The sequence below is a fragment of the Mustela erminea genome, chromosome 12 (genome assembly GCF_009829155.1).
Source record: "Mustela erminea isolate mMusErm1 chromosome 12, mMusErm1.Pri, whole genome shotgun sequence".
Lineage (NCBI taxonomy): Eukaryota > Metazoa > Chordata > Mammalia > Carnivora > Mustelidae > Mustela > Mustela erminea.
Window position 1 is genome coordinate 91,991,947 of NC_045625.1, and position 19,453 is coordinate 92,011,399.

General features: G+C 51.2%; 1 protein-coding gene across 4 annotated transcripts in view; it reads right to left on the reverse strand.

The window, feature by feature from the left end:
* Nucleotides 1–18,302, reverse strand: part of DIRAS2 (DIRAS family GTPase 2) — a 28,088-nt gene extending 9,786 nt beyond the window's left edge. The window contains exons 1-2 of one of the 4 annotated variants that reach the window (XM_032308397.1): nt 17,860–18,302; nt 8,624–8,768 (exon numbers count right to left, since the gene is read on the reverse strand). In XM_032308397.1, the coding sequence (XP_032164288.1) occupies nt 8,624–8,707 (84 nt within the window). In that variant the 5' untranslated portion in view covers nt 8,708–8,768; nt 17,860–18,302. Of the gene's footprint in view, nt 1–8,623; nt 8,769–11,157; nt 13,469–17,441; nt 17,609–17,859 lie in introns of those variants that run through there. The other 3 variants (XM_032308395.1, XM_032308396.1, XM_032308398.1) reach the window with 3 other exon arrangements.
* Between the last annotated feature and the right edge of the window lie 1,151 nt (nt 18,303–19,453).

A 19,453-nucleotide genomic window follows, 5' to 3' on the forward strand; every position in this document is an offset into this window, starting at 1 on the left:
TTCCTAGGTGATGGAGGGAGTGTGCCTGTTCCTGATTTCTCTAGAATCTTTCCCTTTATCCTTTCAAGCACCTTTCTGGCACTCTGGTCTTCCTTTCTCACAGAAGCAGTTTTCTTTCTTATCTCAAGGGAGGCAACACCACGCTGTCAATGAGAGTGCTGACGGACATTCTGGCTGCTGTCCTTGTCACACATCTGAGCTCTCTCGGGTCCTGTCTGTCCGTTGTTCACGGCCGTTGTTTTCACGAATGTCTGCTAATCCCCGGTTGTCCCCTGATTTACGAAAGAATCACCACGTTGGCTGGGAGGGGCAGCTGGAGGGGCTCTCCAGGTGCACAGATCTGTCCCCCAGCGCCCGTGCCCTCAGTGGGACGATGGTCTGGATGCGTCTCTACTCTCCTTTGCTGGAACTTGTCTGGACTCAAGACTCTCTCAGCCCCTTACACGTCTGAAAAGCTCGTACATAGATAAATGAGGGAAAGGGAGGAAGTGAGCCAGCCCAAAGTATCGTAAATTGCGTGTCTTATACTAAAGAATTCAAAATGAGACATTTTAAATACTGGAACTGAGGTTAGCGGTACGGTATTGTGATTTATGAGAAATACACAGTTGATCATTCAGATGATGAAAAGACATTTTCGTATGCATTTGGTCTTCATCATGGCTCCCGGCGCACAGCTTCCAAAACCCTCGGCCTCCCCTGAGGGAGGACTTCCAGTAAAAGATCTGGTCTCTGGAGCCCTAAAGGGGAAGTGGGTGTCTTGTTACTGAGAGGAGCCCCTTTCCACCACACTGGGTTTATGTTAGTGAGGCTAACTTTGAAAAGTGCCTAAAGATTGGGGGGCTGCTTGCCCGGGGGACCAGCCCTAAAGAGAGCCTCCGAATCTGCAGCTTCCCTGCTTCCCCTCCGGGGAGGAGAGAAGGCCTAGAGGTTCACGCTGCCAATGGCCAGTTACTTCGTTGACCATGACCATGTCATGGAGACACCATAAAACCCCAAAAGGAGAGGATTTGGAGAGATCCCGGGCACGGGGGCTGTCGGGAGAGCGGGCACGGCAGCTCCGCGCTCCTCAGCCCGGCCCGAGCCTCTCCTCTTCCATCTGGTCTCCCCAAGCTCCCTCCAACCGAATAAGCCCCCGACCTAGTGAGCCACGTGCTTCCCGGAGCTCCCGGAGCCACTCTAGCAAATTAATCAAACCCAAGGAGGGGGTCGTGGAAATCTCTGACTTCTAGCCAGTCGGAAGCGCGGGCGACCATCGGGGCTTGCCACGGGCATCTGAAAGGGAGAGCCGGCTGCCTGCAGGACTGAGCCCTCAGCCCGAGATCTCATTTCCTCTCGGCTGCGCAGCGTCGGAAGTGAGCTAACGGGCAGGACGCCCAGCCAGGACCTGGAGAGGTATGGGGTCTGGCGGGGTGTGGGGGGACACGGGCCCTGCAGGCGCTGTCACAGGGTGCAGAATGACAGGAGGCTATCCTAGCCTATAGGGCTAAGAATCGGGGGGAAATCAGACTTCGATTTCCTGAGTCACAGAAGTTGCCCATCCAAACATCCTGTGGGAGAAACAGCAGATTCCTACGAATGAAGGAGCGTGTCGGTAAAACCACTGTCTTCACCTGCGCTCTAGCCTGAATTAAGCTTGCTGGAAAAAAACAGAAAAGTATACACATGTATATATATAATGTTTTCTTTTATATATATATGTATGTATATATATTTATACACACACATATATATGTAAAATAAATCATTCAAACCTAATCTCCTAGATCAGAAGAATTCAGCTCAGGAAGTGTGAGCATTGAGAAAAACCTGACCGTCTGGGGCTCTCTTGCCCGAAATCCCCACGGATGGTCTGAGATCAAAGGCACGTGCCTCTCCTAGAGATGACACAGGTGATCTCTGCTCCATCCTTGCCTGGTCCTCCAGGATGCCTTCTCCTCAAACACATTTACACTTTTATCACACATTTACACATTTATCACAACATTTACACTTCGTTGTTAAACAAATTCCATGCAAATTCTCTACAGAGGAGAGCATACCTTTACTTATTTCTAGAATCTCGATTTAATTAAACATTTGCTTCATGTCCCTTCTTTGTGGACCCTAAAAAATGACTGATTTGTTCGTGGGAAACATTTGTCAGACAGAAAGAGTTAAACATCTAAACATCGGGGCTTGTCTTTCCCCAAAGAAGCAGACTCCTTTTCCCGGAACCTTGCCTCGTGGTGTTCTGGAAACATCCTGCCCTGCAACGTAAGGACAGGTGTTAAAACAGGACAGACACAACTGTCTGCACCCAGATAATGGGGCCGCCACCGCTGGGGGTGGTCAGGAGGGGGGTGTCCTCAGGTACCCCTGCAAGACTCACGGTATCGACAAGAACGAACCAAATGGAGAGACACGGAGACGCGGCTTGGATTGGGGTACGTGATTCTCTAAGGCTGTCATTATTAGAGGCAAGTCATAGCCCGCAGCTGAGGCACAGAAGAAAGGTCCCCTGGTGATCGTCCGAAGCTGTCCCCTGGACTCCATGCTCAGAAACGCGATAGAACAAAGTAACATGCACTTTGTGAAGCTTCACACACTGCCAAGAGCCTGACTATATTGGGGGCACTTTCTGCCCACCTCCCTTTCTTCCCACGTGGGTATGGGAAGTGAAAAGGCAAATCTTGCGGCTAAAAAGACCATCATCACCCTGGTCAGAGGATCAGTCCCCAGGTCGGACCCTCCACACCCGCTGGCGCGAGCTGACCCCGCGGCGGAGGGGACCCCGGAGGAGGAAGGCCGCGGGAACAAGGGAACTCTGTGGACCAGGAGCAAGAAAGGGTCCGGCGCCAGGCGCCAAGGCTCAGTGTGCGGCCCCGTGCGGCCCCGGGCCTTCCTTCGCCGTCAGCCTATTGAAACGGGCCTCTGCACAGGTGCACGTCGTTAGGTGGTCTTCTAGGTTGAGCCAAAGAAAAGCCGACAAAATCGGCAAGTGGCTACAGAGGCCTCCCTCAGACAGCCATGAGCTACTTGTTACTTAGGCCTGGGGGGTCTTAGCTAAGAAGCACTGCCAAGTCCAAGGTCATGAAGCTTCAGCCCCATGAATTTTTCTAAGAGTTTCATGACTTTCGTTCTGACGGTCAGGCCTCTGACCCCTTTTGAGTTAATTCTTGTATACGGTGTGAGAAGGGCCCAACTTCATGCCCCTGTGGCTATCCCGTCGTCCCCACACCACTTGTTAAAGGAGACAATTCTTCCCCCAAAGAAAGATCTTGATCCTCCTCGTCCAAAATCAATGAGCCGTGCCGGTGAAGGTTTATTTCTAGACTCCCCTCCCGCTCCGTCGGGCTACCTGTCTTCTTAGGCTCCACCACACTGTTTTATCTACTGTGGCTTTGCTGTAAGTTTTAAAATCGGTAGGTGTGAAGCCTCCAGCTTTGATGTTTTTTTCAAGATAGTTTTGACTATTTGGGGCCCCTTGGAATGTCACACAAATAAGTAAATTGGACTTTGGCAAAATTAGAAGCTTTTTTTCAGCAAAGAACATATTATCAAGAAAGTGAGAAAAGAAAACTCACAATGGGGGAAACATGTCCTACACTCTGATAAGACACTATCAGGAAAAGACAGAGGACTCAGAACGGAGTAGCCAAACAAAAAACAAACCCACCAAAATATGGACAAAGGGCTCGTCTAAATATTTCTCTGAAGAAAATATACCTGTGGCAAGAAGCACATGAAAAGATGTTCCACATTCGTCGCCAGGAAAACGCAGCTCAAAGCCACTCTGAGGCACCCTTCACACCCGTAGGATGTGGACTCCCCAAAATCCAAAGAAATGACCAGCAAGCAATCAGAGAAGACCATGGAGAAATTAACCATAGAACTGGCACAGCAATCCACTTCTGCGTGTACATCCCCAAATAACTGATAGATAACAACACACAGACACGTAGCTAAAATACTGACAAGACGCTCGCACACCGTGTTCGCGGCAGCACTGATCACTACAGCCAGCAGGCGGAGCGACGCAGGGTCCGCGGCCGGAGGACTCCACAAACCAAACAGGGCATACGCGCAGTGCATCATTACTCAGCCGTAACGGGGCCGAAGTCCAGACACCTGCTAAGGCACGGATGAACCCCGAGGGCAGCACGCCAAGTGCCATGAACCAGTCACAGAAGGACGGGGATGACAAGGTCCCACCTAGGTGAGGTCCCCCGAGTGCTCAGACTGTGGAGACAGAAAGCGGCAGGGGGTGTGCCAGGCCTGGGGGAGGAGACAATGGAGGGTTAGTGTCTGTCTGACGGGGGCGGAGCTTCAGTGTGGGGAGGTGGTGGGTTCCTCAGCCACGTGGTGGCAGGACAGTGTGAACGTGTGCCAGGCCACGCATGTTCAGTGATGCACGGAGGGTTTGGGAGGGGACGGGGGGAGGGGGTTGAGAGGGCCTAGTGGCGGGTACTACGGAGGGCACGGATTGCGTGGAGCACTGAGTGGGGTGCATAAACAATGAATCTTGGAACACTGAAAAAGTAAAATTAAATTTAAAAAAAAAAAAAGGAAATGATGCAAGTGGTGGATTTTACGTCGCCTGTGTTTTAGCACAAGAAAAGTCCGATTGTACGTGTGAACATTTTTAGTAACCGCAGAACCGAAACCTAAGGACCACATGCAGGACACGAGCACAGTGGGCAGCAGCGGCAGCAGACGGTCCCTCCCCTTGCTCACCCACGCCGCACAGTAAAAGCATTAAGGGTCTGATCTGATCTGGCAAAACCAAACAAAAATCTAATTTCCCGAGAAGACCAATTAACACGGGCACCTACTTCCTGGACCCACTCCTCTGCTGCACCGAAGGTGACGTGAGGCATGGCTCTTTGACACTAAACCCCGTGAGACTCGTGTCCAGCACGGGAGCCACTCCCCACGGGAGCTGCGGCAAGACTCGAGGGAGACGTCTTGCACTGGATTTCGGACCTTAGGACAAAAAAGCTGCTGCATACCCCATTCACAGCTGTGATACCACTGCTAACGTAAGAGGATGCTAGTTCGTATACACTGCATACATTACCTAAATTAACTTCACCTGGGGCGCCGGGGTGGCTCAGGGTGTCAAGCATCCGCTTTTGGCTCAGGTCATGGTCTCAAGGTCCTGGGATCGAGCCCCGCATCAGGCTCTCTGCTCAGCGGGGAGCCTGCTTCCCCCGCCCCCACCTGCCTCTCTGCCTGCCTCTCTGCCTACATGTGATCTCTGTCTGTCAAATAAATAAATAAAATCTTTTAAAAAACTTCTAAAAAATTAATTAATTAATTAACTTCACCTGTGCCTTTACGTTTTAAAATGTAGTTTCTTTACAAAATGAAAAATTACAGGTATGGCTCACATGTTGTATTTGCTGGTATGCAGTGTTCTGGAACAAATCCTTACACTTTTTTCTTTAGCAAACGTTCAACAGCACATTATAATTAATCACATGAGTTACAAAATTGAATTAAAGGTGATTTCTTTAAGAAAATTTTTAGAATCCTCTTCTAATTAATAGTTACAGGCAAAAAAGCCCCAAGTCATCAGAAAAATACTGATTTTCCTGCTGCGACAAAGTATATAAAATAATATGTCAACACGTGTGGTGACAAACCAAAATCAGAATCCTATAGAAATATAGGATATACAGAATCCTATAAAATCTGTCATATATCTGAAATACAGGATATACAGAATCCTACAGAAAGATACATCAGAAATAGTAATGCATGAGGTGGCACGGAGCCCGTAGGAGAAGTTTCAGAGGAGAGATTTGCTACAGTGGAGCCGAAGTACAAAGGTCTGAACACACTTCGGTGCATCTAGTATTTGCTCTAACGAGTCTCTCTCCGCGAGACGCTCCGGCACGGGCTCTCTTCTGCCAGTGTTGGCTGGTTGGTTTGTGTGCTCGCCCCACTCCTGGCCCAGTATCGGCGCCGCAAAGGCAGGGTCCCTGCTGAATTCATTCACCAGGCGTCTGACTCATCGGGAGCCCTCAGCACGTACTAAGTGATTATCTGTTGCTGGAATACATTTCTGTGAGCCAAACAAGGAAAATCGTACCAGAGAAGATAAATGAGTCCTTCAAAGAAACAAAATGAAGTTGTGAAACATGGACAGAACACTGACCACTCACAGTTGACAACGACAAGTGAAATAAAAATTTCCAAAAGGAGACGTGCTAACGTTGTAAGAGACAGAGCCAGTGTGCAGAATTTATTGTACCGTTCAGTAAGTTCTTACAGCAGAGAAGTGTGAGCCAAGCGTAGGCAGGAGCTCCGGGCTATTGTGCATTCTGGATACTTGGTTTAATTTTCCCTCACCTGTTTCATCTGCTCCCTACCCCTACACCTCCGGCCTTTCCTATCTTGGCTATTATAAATAACGCTGCAATAAACATAGGAATGCAAGTGTCCTTTTCAATTAGTGTTTTCATTTTCTTTGGGTAAATTCCCCACAGTGGGATTACTGGATCCTACAGTAACTTTCTGAGGACCCTCCATAGCGGTTCCCGCAGTGGCTGCACCAGCTTGGGTTCCCACCAACAGTGCACGAGGTTCCTTTTCCACTACATTCTCAGCCACACTTGTTATTTCTCGTCCTTTTGATTCGAGCCATCGTGACAGCTGTGAGGTGGTACCTCACTCACATTCCCCGATGACACGTGGGCTGAGAATCTTTCCATGTGTCTGTTGGCTCTCCGCATGTCTTCTTTGGTAAAATGTCTATTCAGGTCTTTTGTCCATTTTTAATCAGATTATTTGAGGGTTTTTTTTGGTGTGTGTGTTGACTTATATAAGTTCTCTACATATTTTGAATATTAACCCCTTCTTGGATATATCATTTGCAAATACCTTCTCCCATTCACTAGATTGTCATTTTGTTTCATCAATGGCTCCCTTGGCTGTAGAAAAGCTTTTTATTTTGGTGCAGTTCCAATAGTTTGATTTTGCTTTTGTTTCCCTTGCCTGAGAAGACATGTCCATAAATACGGTGCTAGGGCCAATGTCCAAGAGATTACCGCTTGTGTTTTCTTTTAGGTGTTTTACGGTTTCAGGTCTCACATTTAGGTCTTTTATCTCTTTGAGTTTATTCCTGTACATGGTGTAAGAAGGCGGTCCAGGTCCATTCTTTTCTATATATCTATCTCCAAATGTGCTTTTAAATATAAAATAAGTATTCTTAATTTATAAGAGATAAGAATGTATATATTATATTACATATGAGGCAAGTATTTTAATATATATATAAATAATATATAATAATATGTAATATAAAAAAATAAAACCTTTAAGATAAGGTTCAAATTCTTGGACACACTTTACAAGGAGATAAGAAGCAACCAGAAAAATGCCGTCTACTGCTGCAGAACGACTTACTAATTACCTTGTAGCACGGACTATGTAAGTGTTGCCAAATGAAAAGGCAAGTCATGCGTTTATCTTTCATACAACAAGCAACTGTTCTAAATTCATTGCCGTTTTCTGTATGGCAGATGGCTTTGAGCAGCCGGCCATCTAGCAGGTATTATACAAAACTAAGCAGACTTTCTCCATCTCTGTGATATGAAGATGAAACTATAAGCATGAGAAGGAGACACAGTCCCTCCTTTGGGAACACAACTGCCCTATGAAGAGAGCAGTTTGGAGAGAGATGCATAAAATCACTCCTAGGAGAGTCATGTAGATGTCACTGAGACGGTGACACGGACTGTTCCCGCCTTTGTTCCCCTTGACCAGAGCAACTAACATCTTGTCAAAAGCAAGACGGGGACGCCTGTGTGGCTCAGTCTGCCTTCGGCTCAGGTCATGATCTCAGGGTCCTGGGATCGAGCCCCGCCTCGGGCTCTCTGCTCAGCGGGAAGCCTGCTCGTCCACTTGTATTCTCTCTCACCATTTCTGCCTTTCTCTCTCTCAAATAAATAAATAAAATTTTAAAAAAATAAAAAGAAAAAAAACACCACTGAGAGAATCCTAGAACATGGAGGTGAGGTGGACCCCAGAGCCCAAGACAGTCCGTGTTAGAGGAACCACCACACACTGACCACATCACCCCTTCCCCAAGCCAGTGTAGTCCACGAGGACAGGCCTCCCCTGAGCCTCTGGTTCCTTCAAGGGGAAAAGAGAACCCAGGAGAGACAACCAGCCTGCCCCAGCACTGTGGGTCACTCTGTGGGAGTCCCTACTCTGATTCACACCATGAGACCTGCAGCAGAACCTCCAGGGCTTACCCCTGGGAACCTGTGAACAGAAAATCTGAACAAATCAATTACTAGTAAGGGAATTGACTCTGCTATAGAAAGTCTCCCAATAAAGGAAAGCCCAGACCAGATGGCTTCACTAGTGAATGTAAAGGAGAGTGGACACCAGTCCTTCTCAAACTCTTCCAAAAAAAAAAAAAAGGAAAAAAGAAAGAAAAGGAGGGAATACTCAACACCCGTATCAGAAAAAAACACTATTAGAAAAGTAAATGACAGGCCAATTCCCTGATGAGTTCAGACGCAAAAATTCTCCATAAAATACTGGCAAACTGATCTCGGCAGCACGTGGTAAGAATCGTTCACCTTAATCACGTGGGGTTTATCCCTGGGACACAAGGATGGTTCCATACCTGCAGATCAACACGCGACAGATCACATCCACAGAATGGAAGAAAATCATCAGACGGTCGTCTCAACAGACGCAGGACAAGCATGGGACGAAATCCAACAGCCACTCAGGATGAAAGCACTCGACAGATCAGGTGCAGAAGAAACCTATCTCAACATAAGAAGATCATATATGGCAAGTCCACACTAACACCATCAACGGAGAAAGGCTGAAAGCTTTTCCTCTACGGACACCACGCCTCCTGGTGTGGTGACACCACTCCTACTCAGTAGGGTACGAGAGATGGTAGCCAGAGCAATTGGGCAAGAAAAGAAATAAAGGCATTAGAATTGGACAGGAAGAATCAAAATTGTCTCTAATTTGAAGATGATATGATTCTACATAGAGAAAACTCCAATGGCTCTACCAAAACATCGTTAGATCTAATCAATGAATCTCACAGAGCTGCGAGATACGAAACTTACATAAAAATCAGTAACATCTCTATGCACTATCAACAAATTTTCTAAAAGGAAATGTTCATTGCAGCCTATTTACAATAATCAAGACACAGAGACGATCTTAGTGTCCGTGATGAATGAGGGCATGAAGAGGTCACGTAAATTCACGCAATGGAATATGATGCAAGCATTAAAACAACAAAGAACTCTTATCATTTGCAACAACACAGATGGACACGGAAGGCGTGATTCTAAGTGGGATAAGTCAGGCAGAGGAAGATGGACGCTACACAATTCCACTTACACGCGAAGTCGACAACGTGCAAACAAAAACTCTTTTCAAACTCATTGAAAACGGGTGTGCACATGCAGTTACCAGAGGCACAGGGTGGGAAAGGGAAAATTGGAGGAACGTAGTCAAAACAGAGATGCCTCCAAGTTATAAATGCACGGTTCGTACGACTGCCTTGTGCGGCGATGCTGACCGAGCCAGCACGGCCCTGAGGTCTGCGGGGACGCTCGTGAGGATGTAAATCTGGAGTTCCCATCATAAGAGGAATACTTTTTTCTTTAAAACCTTTTTTTTCTCTTTCTTTTCTTTTTCCTATATTTATATAAGAAAATGGGTATTAGATGAACCTGCTGGGGTGCTCATGTCACAATGTACGTACATTAAATGATGATGCTATGTGCCCTCAGCCTATACAGTGAATCAGTATGTCCATTATTTTTTATACAACTGGGAAAAACGATGCTTCTACTATTACATGTCTTGGTCAGAAGCAAGGTGAATGTGTTCCTAAACAACTTTCCCATCTGCACAACTAAAAACCTGAAAATCAGACTTCTCTCCTAGCATTTTCAAGGTCTTCTGGATGAAGGATCCTCACGGGTATGGACGCGCGTGATAAAAATGCACAGATGCAGTACCCTTCAGTCCCATTTCGAGAATGTGGTGCGGGTGTCAGAGGGGAACGGAGGCCAGAGAAGGGCTCCCTGCAAAGTGGTCATCCGAGTAAAGATTTGCGAGAGGCAAAGGTGTGAAGCCTGGTACCCGGGGAAGAGCTCCCTGGCAGTGAGGGCGTCAGGTGCAAGCAGATACCAGCGTGACCTGTTTTCAGACCGTGGAGGACTCCAGAACGCAGGGAAGGAGATGGGGGAAGGTCGATGCGGCCGCAAGTGATGGGCAGGGACGGGTGATGGTGCTGAGTCAGCATTTACCATGAGAAGGATGCTGGTCCCTGAGGGATTTTAGGAGAGGAGGGACAGTGGGAGTCCTGCTGTGGGGGGCCTCCTTGAGGACTCAGTAGGGCAGGGTGGAAGCAGGAGACAGTCAAGAGGTCCTGGCTTGGACCAGGTGATGGTAGAAGGAGCGGTCAGGGCCATCCCCGCTCAGCTCACCCTCTGGGTCCACGACTATAAATGCCAACCATATGCCAGCCATGCCCAATGGCGTACCCACGGCCAGGCCCCTGCCCTACACTACAGCCTTACCGGCCCTCTCCCTGCTGGACCTCTTTGCTTGAATGCCTTGGGGACATCCCAAAACAACAGGTGCACAACTGATTTGCCTATAACTCCTCAACATCTCCCCTCGCAACTTGCTTCATCTTGGCAGATGGCAACATTCCCTTCCAGCTTTCTGGGCCTAAACCCTCAGAGCCCTCCTGAACCCATCCTGACCTCTGGCACCTCATGCCCGGGCCATCAGTAGAGCGGCCCAGTGATGTCTCCTGAACATGGCTGGACCTCACCATGGATCGCCCGTGCTCCCTAACATGTCCCATGCCCCTCAGCTGGGTCCCTGCAGCCACTTCCTAAGCAGAGAGTAGGCTTCATCCTCAAGCGGCTCTCATCAACTCCCGGAAGGTACGAGACCTTGTCACCTCTGTACTCAGAACCTTCCACTGACCATGCTGTCTCAGAGAACAGCAGCTGAAGGGCTCGCCCCCACACTCAGCCTTACCTCCCCCTGCACTGCCCCAGCTCATCCAGCCACGTGTCTCCTTGCTCCCCGGATAACAGCTGGTATGCTCCTGCCCCAGGGCCTTTGCACCGGCAGTTCCCTCTCCATGGACCACTCTTCCCCACTCACCTTCTACAGACCTATGTTCAAATATCCCCTTCTCAGACAGTCTCCCTGACTGTCTCGGTGCATGATCTCAGCCCCGACTGCAGGAGGGCAGCCACGTGGGGGGAGGCAGGGCCAGGAGGTACTGTGACGGCCACGTGCGTTTCAGACCACACTGCACAGCCACTGAAAGGGGCCGGCTGCAGCGGAGAAAGCGGACAAGAAGTTACAGTAAATTACGCCCAAACGCAGACAGCTTGGACCAGACAGGCGACGGGGAAGACCGAGTACAGGCAACGTGCCGCCAACCCGGAAGTGATGGTGGTTGGTTAGGAAGGAGGTCAGATGGGGAGTGGGCAGTAAAGCATCAGGGAAACTGGTCGGGTTTCCAAATGGTAGAGCCGGAGGGACGGGACCAGACCCTCTCCTGAGAGCACGCTGGGCAAAGGATGGGTTGCAGGGGCATGTGAGATCATGAGCTGCGAGCATGTTTGGGCCGTCGAGGCTCACGGCACGTGGGCAGGGGGATGACGTGCGCAGCACCTGCTGTGGCCCCGGGACCGCGGTGTGAGGCTGGGAGCCACGCTGACATCAGGCCTGAAGCCCAGAGCGGACAAGACGGCTTGCAAGACCCACGAGGGAACCAGAGAGGACTCCAGCTCGGAACCTGAGTCTGCAAAGCTCACGGGAGCACCGGGGGTGGGAGCGGCTGCATGGAAGGCCACGCTGTGGAAGCCACAGGGAGCAGGTGGGGAGGAAGGAACAACCGAGCTCTCCCGGGTGACATCTGCACGCGCCATGAGGACGGACGCCGGACGTGGGGCCGATGCTCTTGGAGAAGGACGAAGAGCATCAGAGGTCGGAAGCCGACGGGATGAGCAAAGGCAAGGGCTGGACTCGGGGCCTGAACCACTGATCAGTATTGATTTGTGTCCTCTCCACAGTCACCACGCAGGTCAGCAGAACGTGCCACGGAAGTCTGCGGCGGCCCGCGTGTGTGGAATCCAATGACAGGTGACCCTGGACTGTCCTCAGCACCTCCTGTCCTCCGCAGGCTTCGGTCGGCACCGGGCCCCCCAGGAGCCTTACAGAGATGAAGAGACCAGAGCCACAAAGGCGTCAAGCAGGGGACATGCTTACAGACCCAGAACAGCATGAATTCAGGGACAGGCAGGACTGCCTGCGGGGAGATGAGCTCGGTCAAGGAACAGAAGGAAAGAGTTGGCAAACGGAGGAGCACGGATTTAACCAGAATCAGAACACGGAGTCCCTACAGGCCCAGCTCAAAGAGCAAGATATAAAGAAAAAAAAAAATCCACCTTTCAAGATTAGTTGGAGTGTGTGTCCCCCAGTCTTGGCTAGAACGAGCCAAGGCCAGAGGCCAGAAGCCCCTCCGGAAGCAAGGTTCAACGTCAGACCGGGGCTCCACGCCGGCCTCCGCAGCAGAGGAACAAAACCGAACCATTCAAAGCAGAGAGAGCAGAACCGTTCGACGCTGACCAGACGGCGACCACAACCAGCACAGCCGGGCGTCCGGACCCTCCAGCAGGGGCAGAGAGGCCCAGACAAGCTGCATCTCAGAAACGCCTCCCATCCAGACGCTCACGTGGCCTCAACGTTCAGATGCGGGAGCCGAGCCTCCGGGGGCGCGAAGGACTGGCAGTCGGTGCACAGCGAGGAGGTGGCAGAACCGCACTTCAGCTGAGGCTCAGCAAACCCTGGAAGGCATCCCCGCCGGTCCCAATCAGCAACAACGGAACCAGAGCTCAGGATGCTAGAACCGTGAGGAAGGAGGTTTCCTGTAGGAAAATGCACTAGGGCCAAGCTCCTTCCAGAATGGTCTCATATTACTTAAAAAATGCAACAGCCACGTTAGGCGGCGAATCCCAGATGGCCGCGTATGTTCTCTGACTCAGCCGCCAAGAGCAGCGATCCGCCGGAAACCTGCTGGAGCAGGAGGGTCAGTTCCGACACACTCAGCCTGCGTCGTAAGAAACCTGCTGTCGTCGGGGCTGGCTTCGCTGGCATCTGGTCAAGGAGGGATAGGCATGAAGCGATAGCCGATGAGTGAGAAAGCCGGAGAGATAAACTGCTGTGTCGTACCCCCAGGGTCAAGAGGCTATTTCACAGACGGCTTTCTGTGAGCCTCAGGGGACAGCTGACGGGCAGGGCGCACGGTGAGAGAGCCCCCTGGTCTTCCGTGCGCAGGTGTGCAGACGGCTGGGGCTGGTGGCTGGTAGCACAGTTGGGAAGACAAGTCCAAGTTCATACACAAAGGAGAACGCCATCGAGCTGGACTCTCCCTGGGGTAGAGCTGGGTGAGCTGCTGGCTTTGTTCTAGACACAGAGACCTGGATACGGATGATGCCCCCCCTTGCCCAGTATCCGCAGAAGGTACAGTCCACATAGAAAGTCACAGGCCTGCCCCAGGAAGACAATTGGAGGGTGAAGATGACGCAGGGAGGAAACTGTCCCCCTCCAAGGGCTGCTCGGTCTGAGCGCTCTGCTTCCCCCTCCAAGGGCTGCTCGGTCTGAGCGCTCTGCTTCCCCCCCCAAGGGCTGCTCGGTCTGAGCACTCCGCTTCAGAGTCGACGGGAGCAGAGCCGGGCAGTCTCTGCACTCCCTCACTTCAGAAAACAACCACTTTCCGGACGTTAATTAGCTTTAGAACAACAGAGCACAAACTCCCTCCTCACAAGATGCTGCTCTCTTTAAACTCCTCCAGGCTCGGAGACAGCCGGCCCTGCGATAGAAACGCCCCCGCCCCCTCCATTGCTCACGGATCCCCCGTCCCCAAGGCCACCCCGGGGCGGGGCGAAGAAACTGACATCTTTTCCTTAAGGTCACTCATTTCTGGTCTTCAAGAAGTCAGTATTCGCGGGGCAGTCGATTATAAGGCATCGCACTTCAGCAAACTTTACTTAATGGTGTTAAAATGGAGAGAAACATCGAAAATGCACACGCATACCAGCGAAGGATAATTTGAAAATATCCGTGAATCACGGGCATTCATGCAGTAAATACATACTTACACGCTACTTCCTGATTTTACAACGGGTTTGCTGCTACCTGCCCAGTAAAGGAATTTAAATATGAAAACTGAAAGATCTCCTGCGGGACATGGGGACGCGGCCGCTGACGTCGCCGTCAGGGACTGGACAGAAGCAGACAGGCCTTGTGCAAAGCGGCAACACCCACCCTGCGCCGGGTCCCTTCGTTTCTGCTACAGCAGATGGCCAGGCTGCAGGTGGGCCGGATCCACAAGCCTCCCTGCTGGTTAATTCTCAGAGAACCAGGTATTTGACTCAAGGTATCTGACCGAACCCATGATTTGACCCAATTCTCCTGATTTGCTGATAAAGAAGCAAAAATCGGTTTCAAGATCTCACAACTAGCTAGTGGTAGGGAAGGGTAGGATACAGGTCTTATAGCAATGTGAGATTATCTGTCTATTTTTTTTATAGTCTTTAATTGGTTCAATGTAATGGCTAATGGTTCCTAACCTTTCAGCTTTTAAATTGCTTTGTCAGAAAGTTAACATTCCATAGCCCTGCTGGTCACTACAATAACCACTAGCTGCACGGGCTATGGACCTCTTAAATGTAGCTAATCCAAACTGAGATGCTCCCTAAGTGTAAGACCTATCATGAAAAAAAAAAAAAAAAACTTATAAAATGTCCCGTCAGTATTTTGTATCAATTATATCTTTAAAACGTCACTTCTGAGAGACTGGGTTAAAGAAAATATGTGACTAAAATTCACCTCACCTGTTTATTTTGACTTTTCTAATGTGATCCTTTCGACGTGGTTCACATGCTCTACTTATTTTGGACAGTACTGGTTTATAGCAAAATACTTCACTGCACTAAGGCCAGGGGACAGGGCTGCAAGGGATCTTTCTTTCCCGAATTTGCAGACGGCGAGAGCAGAGCAAGAGAGGCCAGGAGAACATCTGCTCCAAGCCTCTGAGGAATCCTCACCTGGGGAAGGAAGAGAAACTTGCAAGACTCGTAATAAAACAAAACTAAAGCCCGACGTGACGGCCGTTACACGACTTCAGGTGAACCCTTACCCGAGTACGTGTGTGTACGTGTAACGTGTAAAACCGCATCTGCCCATCCTGATGGTAGGACAACCCTCACCTTCCCTTTTGATCAAGAGCAGGTATCTTCCCAGCTAAATCATAACCAAAACCGGTGTCCTGGAAATCGGTTGTGTCTTCAAAGAGACAAGTGCTCCTTGTGAGTAGCCACACCGGACGGAGCGACCGGCGGGCGGACAGCTCACGCACCTGACAGGTGAGAACGGGACCCAGGGGTTATCGGAATCGAAACGTGCAGGTCGGCGCTGCGCCCTTTCTGGCTTAGAACCGAGTGCTGGCAATCCCCTCACTCCAGAACACCAAATGCTCCTCTATAACAAGGAAATTTTTTTTAGTGCAAAAATTCACTGCATTTACCTTGGGGGCGGGGGCCGCGAGCAATGACGACTCGTCCAAGTCAGAAGGTTAATCACATATCAACTATGGCAACAAAATTAGAAGAACAAACACGCGTTTACTGTCACAGACACGCTCCCTTTTTGACAAAGAATGCTGGTTATTTCTCAAAGGCTCTAATTTTTCAGGAAGATGTGCAGGTCGGCGAGCGCAGACAGCATCCCCTGCTTGCCGAGGACGCAGGATTGCCAGCCGCAAGCACGAAGGCACGCCCACAACTCGGAATTCAATTTGGCTGTTTTCTGAGCCTCTCCTTAGAGAGGAACAACTACTAAAGCTGGAACAAGAAACGATTCTAGAGGTTTCTGCAATAACCGTGCACATTTAATTGCCGTCTGCAGGGGTAGCTCAGGAGGAAGCAGGGCTTCTAGGTGCCCTGGGAGAATCGCCTGTCCCTGATGCCTTCCCTGTGCTCACTACCTGGAACCTCGCCCCGCTGACCAAACCAGCCGCCATGTGTTAAAGGGGATGAGAAGGCTTCCCTGCCTTGTTCCTCCTGTTTCTGTGGGATGAGCCACGGGGCTTCAGTGTCTCAGCCCATAGGAACGCTGGGCTCCTGCACTTCCAGACACAGAACGGTTGACAGTTCGCAATTTCAGGCAATGACCCCCCCTCCAAAAAATAGTATTACCCCCCCACAAAATTGTTAAATTTATCCTAATTTTACCCTCCCATTTTCTCTCCCTCCCACTCCACCCCTTCAAATCCAAATGCCACTGGGAGAGAAGTGCACTTGGACTGATCGAGAATATGAAACGCTCTGGCTTTCTACTGTTACCTAGAAAATCTTCCTTAAAAAGAATATTTTATAGGTTTTTAGTTCAAAGCAGGGAAGGTCTCCTATGCTATGACGATCTCCTCACTTGGAAGGGGGTCGTTCCAAAGTTAATAAGGGCAGAGATGTAGGATAGATCCCCAAGGGAGACGAGCTGTGTCACTGCACAGTCGGAAGGACTGAATCCCACCACGACGCTGTATTTCTGTGGCCAATGGAGGGAACTGGGGGGTGCACCGAGCCTCCAGTTTAAAAGTCTCCCAAACCCCCAAGAATGGGAGCTGGTTTTAAAGGAGAAAACCAGCAATTTTCTGGCCGGACGGGGGATGGATGGAAGACTCAGGGCGGGAAGCCAGGGCGAGAAGCCAGCCCCGCTTTGCAGGGAGCCCGGGAGCTGGAGCTCAGGAGTCATTGTCATCTCCGGGAAGCCACGTTCTTACTACAGAAGGGGTTCGGTGGGCACTTCCCCCGCGCCTGCCCTCACCCCAGGGCACACGGGGCGGGGGCACCCGTGAAGAGCTCATGAGAAAGGAGCCCATGAGAGCTCCTTTTTTAAAAAAGAGAATTAAAATACATCGCCAGGTCTCAGCCAAGCTTAGTCCAGGGCTGCGGTGCGGTGGGAAAACATGCTGAGCCAACAGCAGCCCCAACGTGCTCTGCATTTCTCTCCCCTCGGACCCCATCCCTGAGGACTCTGCAAACCCATTCAATCAAGTTCCACAACAGAACACCTGCACCGCAGGCTTTTCTAAAGCACTAACTCCTGTTTTGGAAGGAATCCCAAGGAACGTGTACGAGGCGGGTTTTCTTCTCGCAAGAACACGTTATGGACGAGGGGCCGGGACGCACGCCCTCGCGGACAAGGATACAGAAATGCAGCTCGTCCCCCGCGGGCCAACTCCGCCAGCCCGACTGCTGGCTCGCCCTCCGGGATGGCGGCGATCCCTCTCCCGGGGGCTCGCCCCCAGGATGCCCGGGCCTCGGCGCCCCATTGCGGACGCGGCGAGGCCCCAGCGAAGGAGGGGGGATCCTTACCTGAGGAGCCGCACAACTCTGCCCGGAGCCTCTCCCGAGCTCGCCTCGCATAGGACAGGGCAGCGCAGGCTGTGCGCGCCGGGCTCCTCCCGAGGCAGGCGGGGCGCGCGCTCCCTGGCGCCGCCGCCGTGACGCTGCTGTCAGCTGCTCGCCCGCCGTGCGCCCCGCGCCCCGCCACCTGCGCCCCGCGCCCCCGCGCCCCCGCGCCCGCGCCCGCGTCCCCTCGCCCCGCGGCCCCCGTCCCTGCGTCCCGCGCGCCCCGCGCGCCCCGCGCGCCCCCTGCCCCTGCTCCCCGCGCCCCTTGCACCGGCTCCCCGCGCCCCCGCGCACCTGCGCCCCACGCGCCCCCGCGCACCTGCGCCCCGCGCCCCCCGCGCCCCCGCGCACCTGCGCCCCGCACACCACGCACGCCCCGCACCTGCGCCGCCCAGGCCGGCCGTCCTCCGGCCTCCCTCCTCGCGCTCGCGCTTGGATCGCCGACTTGCGAGCCCTGCCAGCTGCTGCAGCCGCCGCTGCTTTTGCTCAAATGGCGCCTGCTCGCCTCCCAAGAGCTTTTAGGTGCCGCCTACTGCATGCTCCTGGAATAGATGGCCAGGACTGGGATTTTCTGGGAATTCAAGGAATTAAAATCATTCCATTGAAAGTGCGCCGGGTTCTTTTGTTTTAGAGCCTTCGCATCCGCAGCTGTACGCGCTACGAACCACCTAAGCTTCTCTTGCGACGTCCAGGTACTAAATTAGAAACCTGCTCCGTGAGAGGGCAGGTGAACTCGGCCGTGCCCAGAGCCTCCCGCACGGCGCAGGATAGTACCTTCTCATTTACTAGGCTCCTGTGACAAAAGCACCATGGGCAGTCTGGGGCTGGAGCTGCCTTTCCACTGAGTAGTTCCACATTAGCGTTTGGAGGAAATAACCAGGTTTATTTTCTGGCATGGATAAGCCGTGTTCTCTAAGAAGCATTGATCGGAAACAGGTGAATCAGCAGGATATAAGATTTATGGCCAACAGTTCCGTGCCAACATGTTTCCAACGCTTGCCTGTAACACTGATGAAGTATGGACGGTAAACTACAGCTCTGAGGAATAGTCCTTTGCCCTATTATAACTCATTCTTTGTTTTTTTTTTTAATACCAATTTTCCCAAGAGACTCAGGCAGTGTTCGGTTGTTCTTAAAATTTGATTTAGCTCATAGAATCCCATTTACCTGTTTAAACCTGTCTTGAATGTCTGTATAATTTCAAACTGCTCTATCCTTTGATGTTCATTTCCAAAGTATGTTCCTGCATTATTCACAGGAAATACATGATTTTAAAATCTTACTTAGCATGATAATTATAATTAAGAAAATTTATTTTTTCCACTGATTGACTCTCATCTTGACCTAGAAGCTAAGGCCATTGGAATGTGGGGGCCAAGGTCATTGAGGGTTGCTATGGGCAAACCTACCCCCTTTGTAATGCCGCAGGGAAGTGGGGTGGCCGTTTCAGCAGGCGTCTCCTCTTCAGCACAAAGCTATCCCGGGGACAGCGCAGGGATGCTGATGATTTTTGGAATCCGAAAGGACCTCACAGGCTAACAAACTGAGATGTTGTTTTCCACGACAGCCTGAAACGTAGGTTACCAGGTTAAATGGTAAAATAAAGTTGAGGACTAAGTCGGGAATGGCAAAGGAATTCAACAGCGTGGACGTGGTGAAGGCAGAGAGCCCGTCCGAGCCCAGGGCCGGACGGAGCGAGCATCTGGAGCTGGGGAACGGAGCCGGGGGTCCTGCACATTGCACACTGCAGAAGAATCTGCACTTTGCCACCTACAATCATCATTTGTTCTGAGAAGGTGCCGCACGGGCCCCAGGGCCCCATTTGAACAGGAGCGGCCGCTTCAAATGATGTCTTCGCTCTCCCTGTCATTCCACAAGCCCTGACTTTTCACTGGCCGGAAGGAGCAGATTGCTTCTAAAATCCGACTTTCGTAAGATCCTCCATGAGATCTCTAAGCCTGCTGGACGTGGGCAGC